This window comes from Dipteris shenzhenensis, chromosome 2, assembly GCF_047967505.1.
Source record: "Dipteris shenzhenensis isolate YYH24624 ecotype China chromosome 2, Dip_SZ_1.0, whole genome shotgun sequence".
NCBI lineage: Eukaryota > Viridiplantae > Streptophyta > Polypodiopsida > Gleicheniales > Dipteridaceae > Dipteris > Dipteris shenzhenensis.
Window position 1 is genome coordinate 61734601 of NC_141597.1, and position 9575 is coordinate 61744175.

The following is a 9575-nucleotide window of genomic DNA, read 5'->3' on the forward strand; positions in this document are numbered from 1 at the left end:
GCTTCCCCATTCCAAGGATAGATGAGATTTTGGATAGCTTGAGAGGGGCAAAATTTTTCAACGGAATCAATCTTAAATACGATTATCATCAGGTACAAATTGCTCCCTAAGATGTCCACAAGACAACATTTAGAATAGCCCAAGGCCTTTACGAGTACTTGGCACTCCCTTAGGATTGAGTAATGTGCTAGGCATCTTCAATCAAATGATGAGTCAAATTTTCCAAAAACATGAGGCATTCGTTGGCACATTCTTTATGACATCTTGGTTTTTGGTAAGGATGAGAGGGAGCATTGGGAACATTTGAGAATTGTATTCAGCCTTTTGATGAGAGAACATCAATTGTACATCAATGCTTTTGAGATCAGGTTTCTAGGACACATTATTTCTGAAGGAGAGATTAAGATGGATCCCGATAACTAAAGGTAATCCAAGAATGGACTGACTTGAAGTCGATACATAAGGTATGGTCTTTTCTTGGATTGTGTTCTTATTACAGGAGGATCATTCACCACTTTGCTCATAAAGTGTCGCCCTTGCATGGCCTAATGAAAAAGATTGTCTTCACATGGAGTGATAAGGAGAAATCACCTTTCCAATTATTAAAGCATGCACTAATAACAACTCTAGTTTTAGTGATGCCAGATTTGCAAAAATCCTTCATGGTGCAACCTGATGCTAGTGGTGGTTGCATCGGAGCCATTCTTTTACAGGATGTACATGCTATTGCTTATGAGAGCTAGAGACTCTATGATGCAAAATAGAGGTATGATGTGTACGAGAAGGAGCTACATGTTTTAAACATTTGGAAGCACTATCTCCTTAGAGTCAACTCTCACTTGTTGCCTTTGCATTCTAAAGATTGGCATAGTCTGGTATGGCCGGGGGAAATTGTCCTCCCCAATCAATTGGTATGTTATCTTGGTTGCTCTTTGGGTTGGTCAATTACTTGTCGTCAATAGATTGATTAGGTTCTTGTCAAATTGAGGAAAGAGCTAAAATATTGAAAGTTGGCGACTTGGCCTTTGCATGTTCGGCTTAGAATTGTTCAATCTATTTTAGTGGCATATATTCAATTCTTTTGCCATTGATTTTTTTTTACTAAAGGAGATATTACATCTTTTATGTCTGCCATCATGGAAATATTCTAGCGTTCGAAGCATGGCAAGAAAAGTTTGTGCTTGCTTCCAGCCCAATAGTTATGTTTGCCAAAATTGCATGGGGGGCTAAATATTCTCAACATTCATGTGCACATTCTGGCTCATAAGCAAAAAACGATGTTGCAATTTTTACAAGGAGATCATCCTTGGGCTGCCATGATGCACAATTTACTTCTTTGACTCACTACTCTTGCATTTGGGTATTGGCAACCCTCTCAGTGGGATTTTCTATTGGGCAATATTAAAGGCAAAATCAAAGGTTGCCCCATTGTTACTCAAATGTTTTTGGATTGGAAACATATTTTCTCACATCTGGCTTGGCATGGCCGAGATTCCCCGGTAGGGTAATTCTTTGCAAGTGGAGAACATCCACTGGTCCCGAGTTTTTTCTTCTCTCTAGTCGGACAGTACACCAAGTCGACCTCTCCATCCATGATGAGCTCGCATACAAAGTGATACTGAATCTCAATGTGTTTTGTGCGAGCGTGGAACACAGGGTTCTTTGCAATCACCATGCAACTCTAATTGTCACATGATAACTGCATAGGCTTGTTCTACACTGCACCCATGTCCCCTAAAATCCTCCTCAACCACACTGCCTCGCAAGAAGCAAAGCATGCTAATTTGTACTTAGCCTGAAGAAGTGGACCCTATTGTGGTTTATTAGTTTACAAGGATAACCACTTCTTTTATTGAGCAATATGGACCCTTCATTTACAAAATGGTTTCATAATCATGGCCTCATTTCATGAACTTCAAGAGTTAGAAAACTTGTTTAGTCAGAAATGAGGATATCCATTTCTTTTTTTAAGCAATATGATCCCTTTATTCACAAAAGGGGTCCATACACTTGGATTGTTTTCATAAACTTTGACACAAAAAAACTACATTCTGATCCAATTTGCTCAAATGCTCAGATGGTTTTGCTCAAAAATTAGAATTCCCCCTTTCTTTTTCCCCCCCCTCCCCCTCTTTTCATTCTCACCCCCCGCCATTCTTTTTTTCTTTTTTCTATCTCATTATACCTTCCTATAAAACTCACCTCTAATTTTCCCCCTTTCTCCCACTTTGCTTTTTTGCAAATGGTCCCCCACCCCCTGTATCACCATATGCACATCGGACTTACATTTTGGAATTTGTTGCACATCCCTCGAAGAGGCTACGCCATGATTTCACACCTTTTGCACATCCCCCCGCACATCTAGACAGGTTTCCCTATCCTTCGCACTCGCCCACATCTGCACCCATAGCCCCCTTCTTCACTAATAGCCACACCACCAAAACAACAAGCTGAACCCGTTGAAGTAAGAATGCCACAGCAACCAACACTCGCACTTCTCCAACAACAAGATGTTTGACTCATTCCAGTAGCACAGCTGAGGGAACCGACACATCTGGCAAAGGTAGCATGTGCCACCATTTCATCAGCTTGTTCAATCCCCATAAAATTTATGCTTGCAAGGTGTTGAATCACTATAGGACAGCAGAGGATTTGCAGACAAAAGCATTGGCAGAAGCCACATGCTTGGGGGATGTCACATACCTGGGCATCATCCGAGCTATAGGTCTAGGATTTGATACTAATTCATTGATAATATTCCCGTTTTGGAATGGAAATAATTTGGATAGATGGATGACCTATCATGGACATGATGGACTCTATAGCGATACACAAAGATGATGTAGAAATGCCTGTTAGAGCTCAGTGTGTCTGTCAGCATGTTTTTGATCTTCTAAGTGCACTTGTATGCAATGTTCATTACATGGACCAACATAACGTTCTACATAATGATTTTAATGCACAAAACATTATGCTTCATTTCTCGGAGTCATACGAAGAAGTGTATCTGGGCATTTGTGATTGGGAATGATGACACCGATGAGAACCAACAAGCCCTATCCGGCATTGAAGAGTAATAGTCCCAAGACTGTTACGACTTTACTCAAAGATTTTGCCACGTAGCTCTTGAGTGCCTTTCCACTAATCCCCCACCTTTTAGTATTGCACAAGATGTGTTCGCAATGTGCCACCATATTCTTAAGATGATAGATGTTTGTGTACCACCATCTTATACTGGTCCTACACAAGCTTTCATTGCATTGCTGTGACGACTTATAGTCCAAGGAAAGCACATAGACCTAAATAGCCGCCTGGCAACAACATAGTTTTGTAGTGTTTTTTAACTAATTGTTTTTTATTTACATTTTATTTAATTTTGATTTCCCTTGGTCCATGAACTCAATCATCATCATCTCCTTCCTACTTTATAATTGATGGAACCCAACCATGGACGATGCTGCTCCACACCTCACAAAGAACGGCCAAAGCTTTAAATTATATGGATGTGCTATCCGATGAGTTGCTCTAGCCCATTTTCCTCTCTCTGAGCTCATGTGTATTAGCATTTTTGAGTCTTTTCACCCACAAAGTAAACATGCGATATGAATTCATGACTTGAGTAACTTCCTAGACCAATCGTCAATCCATAGGCGAACATCGCGATGCAACTAGCGACCATTGCAATGCAACCATGTCTTTCCACCCAATCCCATGCCTAATTTCAATGCCACTCCAAATAGTTAGGATCAGGTGTGCCCCCATGAGTGCCTTATGCCTACAATCCCCCCTAGAAGCCAAATGTGAAGAAACGTATGTTAGCTACCTTAGGAGATGCAAGTATGCTCCAAAATAGACAGATGATGTTCTTGATTCCACCCCTTACAAAGAGATTCCCCCCATCATCAAAACTAGCATTGCAATCCAAACAAAAGAGGAGGAGCAAGAGATAGAAGGCAATACCATTAATAAGGATGATGAGGACAAGGAGGAGCAAGAGGTAGAAGGTGATACTACTGATAAGGATCATGAGGACAAGGAGGATGAGGAACAGATCGACTCAAGTCCAAGTAGGAAGAAGGTAATAAAGAGACTCTCATTAGGAAGACCAAATGTAATAGAGATTTAAGCTTTCTCTCTCTCTATTTTTTTTTGACTTTGCTTGAATTTGTTTTAGAAAATTTTGAATTAGGTCTCAATTAAGCCTTAGCAATTCTTTTAGTTGGAAAAAAGGTTTTATGCATGTTTAAAACGAAAAGAAATATATAGGCGTGTTTCACAATCAAGGCCAAGTACACATATATAGACAAGTCTATATTTAAATACTTCTATCATTTTATTAGGGAGAGTTGCCATGTGGTAGCCAAAGGGGAGAGCGAGCCTAAATTTGAGTGTTTGTGTGTGTATGTCTCCTAATTTGAGTGTTTGTGTATATGTGTGCATGCATGTGTGTGTAATTTCACCCAAAAAAAAGTGTCTACGTGTGTGACTGGAATAGTCACAAGGGAAAATTTGTTTGTGTATGAGAGAGAGAGAGAGAGAGAGTTGTTTTAGCGCATGTGTGTCTGTATGAGTGCATGAGGGAGACAACAAGAGAGAGAGAGAGAGAGAGAGAGAGAGAGAGAGAGAAGGGGGGGGATGTTTGAGAAAACGCTTTGCCTTTGCCCCTTGATCAACATGACATGGCCACTCACACTCTTCGCCAAGCCAAGGGGTGCCTAGAGTGGAAAGGGTCTTCGACTTGAAATTTGACTTCTTGAAATTAAAGACATTTTAAAACCTCACCTTGAGATCTCTGGAGAGGGTCTCCAACCTCGGGTCATGACTCATGCTCATGTTATCCTTCTGTCCAAAAAGTACTTCCAGATTAACCCCACGTTTGGATTATGATAGCTCTCAAAAACATAGCCACATGCTCGTTGAACGCCGTCTACAGTCTAAGGCCCGCTTCACTGGCCGTCCGATGCAAGAGGCTATGTCCTGACTCCTGAGTGTCTCATTCGCGAGCTCTGCCCTTGCAGCATATTCCTTCTCACTAGCAGATGCACAAGGTAAACAGCAATTTCGGGCATATGAGCACGTCCATCCAGTCGAAGTTTGTTTGTGTGCAGGCATTCCAAACATGGCTCTCAAAGTCATTTCAAGAACCTGCAAAAGAAGCCCCTTCTCGCGATTGCCACCATTTGGCAGCAGGGGGGCCAAGCCGTAACTGCAGATCCTGTTCATCATCTGAGGAAGTTTCATTGCTGGCTTGCTGCCAAGTTGATTCCAGCGCAAATGTTATAGAAACGCCATCGTTATTCAGTGCTGTGGAAGAAACCTCTGATTTAAGCCTTGACAGAGGAGACTTAGAGCTGTTCAGAAGGGGAAAATCACGGTTTTCTGCAGCTTTGCGTTGTGCAGAGCCAAGTCCTGCTGCTCCTGCAGTCCCACCACTTAGTCCAGCTTGCTGAACTGATGCTGTGTAGTCCTCAGTACTACTCAAACTCCATGTATGAGACACGTTGGAAACAGCTGAGACAGGGGAGCTTATATTGGATGAAGAAGTACACAAGGAGCTATTTGAATCTACCCAACGCAATCCCACATCCATCCAGCCTGATGGATCTCTCATTGGCTCTGCACATCGTACACTCCTTGGATCTTGGGTAAAATTAGAAACAAAACATGGACTTCCAGGTGCTTGGGAATCAGCCTCCCCCCTTGCATCTGCTGATTTCACGGAATCTGCCACTCCAAACTCTGTGTGATAAGAGGGTTCAACTTCTGGAAGAAAATCGCTTGAGCAAGGACTAGTGTGCGCGTGTGACCTACAACAATGGGAAGAAAGAGCGTCAGCAGTGCCAAAAACCTGAGGGGCACTCGGATTGGAACTTGGACTCAAGCATTGATCTTGCCTTGCTGAACTTTGGACGCCCACAGGACACAACCTAGAGCTCAGATCAGCTTCCTGTATCGTTCTGGCACTGGGAGACCGTGTGCGGCCGGCATGGCCGACTCCGCTACTGCGCTTTCCTGCTTTCGCAGATATACCGTCGCCAGAATTCGCAGAAGTGCAGCTGCTACGCCTTGCAGGTTGCCTATGTCCCCTTGGAATTTTTTTGGGCGTGCAGCCGAAGGCCAATGCAGCTGCAAAAAGAGCACGATGACAAACGTCAACTTGCTCTCGCCACTCTTCCCAGCAAAACGTTCAATACAGAAAAGGTCTCGTGAGGAGATACCTTCGATGCAGGGCGCAAGGTAAGGACCGCTCTTTTCGCAACCCTCCCTGCGTATCATCGTATTCACTGCATCTTCCAGACGGATTCTCAAGGTATCTACATCCGCATACTCGCTCTGTAGCCTCACATTGAGACATAGTTAGCTCTGAGGCACGGCTACTGATCGGAAAACTCTTTACTCTTCATGAAAGAATGGAGAAGGCAAGATCAAGCAAGGCAGCAGACGACTTTGTACCTCTGAATTGGCCTTGGAGTAAAGAATTTCTTCGGCCCGGAGCACTACAACTGGGAGCTTGTGTTGCCATTCTTTGTTTCTTCTGGTGGAAGGGCAGTGGAGCTGGTTGACGAGCCTAGGGGAGGGGCGTAAACGTAAGGGGATGATGAAGAAGAGTGGCCGAAGTACAACATGCAGTAGTCATACCTGAAGATATGTCGGATGAGTTCGCCGCGAAGAGGGTGATGGCTGTCGTTGTGCCATGCTCGGCGGATGCACTCGTAGGGCCTGGATCCAGGCCGGGGCATCTTGCTCTTCTTCTTCTTCTTCTCTTTCGGGCTTCTCCTTCTTCAGGGTGGTATTCGAGCTGATATCTTGGCTATGGACTCACAGACGCCATAGCTGGGAAAATGGAGCACGCTTTCCTGTCCCTCTCGCGCGCCAGGAGTCCCTCTTTTGCTTCGATCGCCAAAGATTCAGCACCGCGGTGAGCACGTTATCTCTGCACACGCATCGTATCGCATCCCATCAATCGCCTTCTCCCCGTATCCACCTTCCCTGCACGTAATCTCTCACCATCCCTTCCAAATCATCCATAATCCATGATCCATTCTAGTACCGGTGTCCACCGCACAACTGCGCTGCAGTAATACGCAGTATTGCGCAATGCGCACAACTCCGTAATTCTCGATTGGCCTTCTTTTCGTGTATCTTTATCAGTACTGATCCGCCCAGAACCCTGAGTCGTGAGTCTTTTCTCCCGACGTCCGCGCTTGTCCAATGGTGAGCACTGGGGGCCAAAACTTGTGGTACCAAGTACGCACGCTTTCTCCTCAGGGATCGGCAACAAAATCTCCTCCCGTACGTACTACAAACATTTTTACCAAGTCCAGATGTACCACAGACCACGAGCCACCTCCGTCAGCATTGAAAGATCGCATTGAGGCAATTTGAGGGTGACAACAACAACATAACACACAACAACACCATGTGTACAGTGTCTGCAACCCACACAACACCATGTGTACAGTGTCTGTAAGACTCAAGAGGGGTGCGGGACGGATAATGTGGAGCGTCCGACTCCAAAGCTGCAAAAGCTCTCGCAGTCCCAATAGGGAGAAGAGGTGGTGGCAGGAAGAGGAGGTGCTGGCTACAAAGTACGTTGCCTCTGCAAAAAAATTAAAAGCTGCAGACTTTGTGAGGCTCATGAAAGGCTGGGTGGCGGTCCGAGGCTCCCAACAACTGGCACATTTTGGAATGGAGCTCGGGTGCCCCTCAAACCTTCTTTAGTGGAGGGCGATGTAGACAACTAAGAGGAGCTCCCCGCGTCGTCGTAAACGTTGGGGACGTTGTTGGGCGAGCGGCAAGCTCTGGGAGCCAAATCACGTCCTATCGTGTCTGCGGCTGAGTATCCCATCCTGGTTGCATCGTCTATAACCGGTTCAAATTGCCTCTACAAGCGCGCCACTGGCTGGAGAGGATGTTCATACTTGGGGTGGTAGCAGTTTCTCAAGCCATCAACCGGCTGCACCAGTCCAGCATTCCAATGCTGGGCTGTAATCGGCAATTTTCAGCCTGATGGGTTGGCAGTCCACTGCCAGGGGAAGAGGGAAGCTCAGTATTAAAGCATCATGGGGATACAAAACTGCCATGCTAGTAGGGTTGCTCCAGCCCTACTAGCCTGCGTGGGGAGCTCCTCTAAGTTGGCCAAGGCAGCCCTGTGGGGGCACTCCCGAGACAGCCAAACAATCTGAAAGAAGTGGCCAAGGCGAGAGTATGTGGCAAAGATTCCTCCTACCTCTATAAACACGGTCAGACACTGTGTTAGAGGGCATTCCCACAAAGGAGCTTTGTAAGTCCGAAATTTGTGGTCGAGTCAAAAAATAGACTCATAGCAAAAAAATTGCTTCCTCAATGACCTAGAGAAGCTCACCGTTAACATCGACAATTTTGTCAAAGTTAGCCGTAATAGTAGGTTGCCCCCCTTTTTCATCCTCATTCAACCAATGGTGAAGGTTGTTTGCACCAAAACATTTCCTAACAACAACTTCACAATCGCAAAAGAAGACAAAGGGTTCCACGATGGACCATTCCCATGGCCACATGGGCTCTCATTTCACCTCGTAAAGCTAGAGCAAAAGTTAGGTACACATACTAAATTGAGGTGCTCATACTTCATGGTAGAGTCTTATGTGAGAATGTCGTCTAAGAGTAAGTCCCCATAGGCCAAATTTTTAGTTTCTCATGAGTGAAAATTATCATCTGCCTAATCCCTTACCAGTTTATTATAAACAAGGCCCCATGGAAGACGGGTTTTTGGCTACCATTGGGTGGAAACAATGGAGTGTAGTTCTTGCCCAAACGTAGGCCCCTGAATGGGCTCAAATCCCCTATACACTCTACTGCTAAAATCTCGAGGCGGTTTGGCTGGTTCCTCTATGGGACATGTTTGCTACCTCGAAGTCTCCAAACAAATCTTAGTGCATGTGGAGCTATTTTAAGGGCTTGAAGTTAGCTCTCCTTGTGTGATCACACACAATTATACAATGAGAAAAAGGCGCCTTTAGGCCTTTACGTACTTCTTAGAGCATGGGTGGAAAAAGGATGAGCTAACTTCCAAGAATAAGATGGAGTAGCCACTCTTTTCCTCATATCCTCTCTAATAAAGGTTTCACCATGGAATCTAGAGAAAGATGGGAGGAGATGTGGTTTATATCCTACAACAAGCCACTGTTGAGGCCTCGCAGGCACTTTTAGTGAGGACTTAACTATGGCTTAGAGTCCATTCTGTGAAAGGCATGGGATCGGCTTTCTCAGAACTCTAATACATGGTTCACATGAGAATGTAGAAGAGCCATTGGATCACCATTGATTACTTTGTAAAAATCACATAAGGTGCACTCCTCGTGCACTCCAAGGTCCCCATCACCTTTGTTGATTATATGTCCTCCACATGATTGAGTAATCACTTTGAATGTGGGAGCCCCAGCTCCTAAATGACCAAACATAGCTTTTCCTTTAAAGAGACTTCACACACGTATCATTCGCCTATTGCTTTTGAAGGCAACCATCCCAAAAGCTTTCCCTCTCATTGTGACCTCTAACAGAAGAAATCCTAATTCCTAGATAAAGGTTTGATGATG

The 9575-nt window shown here is 44.6% G+C and overlaps 1 protein-coding gene across 1 annotated transcript; it reads right to left on the bottom strand.

Moving 5' to 3' along the window:
• Positions 1 to 4962: 4962 nt before the first annotated feature.
• On the bottom strand, positions 4963 to 6972 carry LOC147905111 (uncharacterized). Its single transcript, XM_087397132.1, has 5 exons — positions 6640 to 6972; positions 6454 to 6568; positions 6219 to 6333; positions 5895 to 6126; positions 4963 to 5807 (listed from the first exon to the last, which is right to left on the bottom strand). Exons 1-5 carry the CDS (start codon positions 6738 to 6740, stop codon positions 5138 to 5140), a joined length of 1233 nt encoding a protein of 410 aa, XP_087253258.1. The 5' UTR covers positions 6741 to 6972; the 3' UTR covers positions 4963 to 5137.
• Positions 6973 to 9575: the final 2603 nt, after the last annotated feature.

Coding starts and splice junctions, on each gene's coding strand:
- LOC147905111 (XM_087397132.1), bottom strand. CDS start 6,740: ATGCCCCGGCCTGGATCCAGGCCCTACGAGTGCATCCGCCGAGCATGG. Junction 6,127..6,218: donor CCTTGCGCCCTGCATCGAAG/GTATCTCCTCAC, acceptor CTCTTTTTGCAG/CTGCATTGGCCTTCGGCTGC. Junction 5,808..5,894: donor GGCGTCCAAAGTTCAGCAAG/GCAAGATCAATG, acceptor CCATTGTTGTAG/GTCACACGCGCACACTAGTC.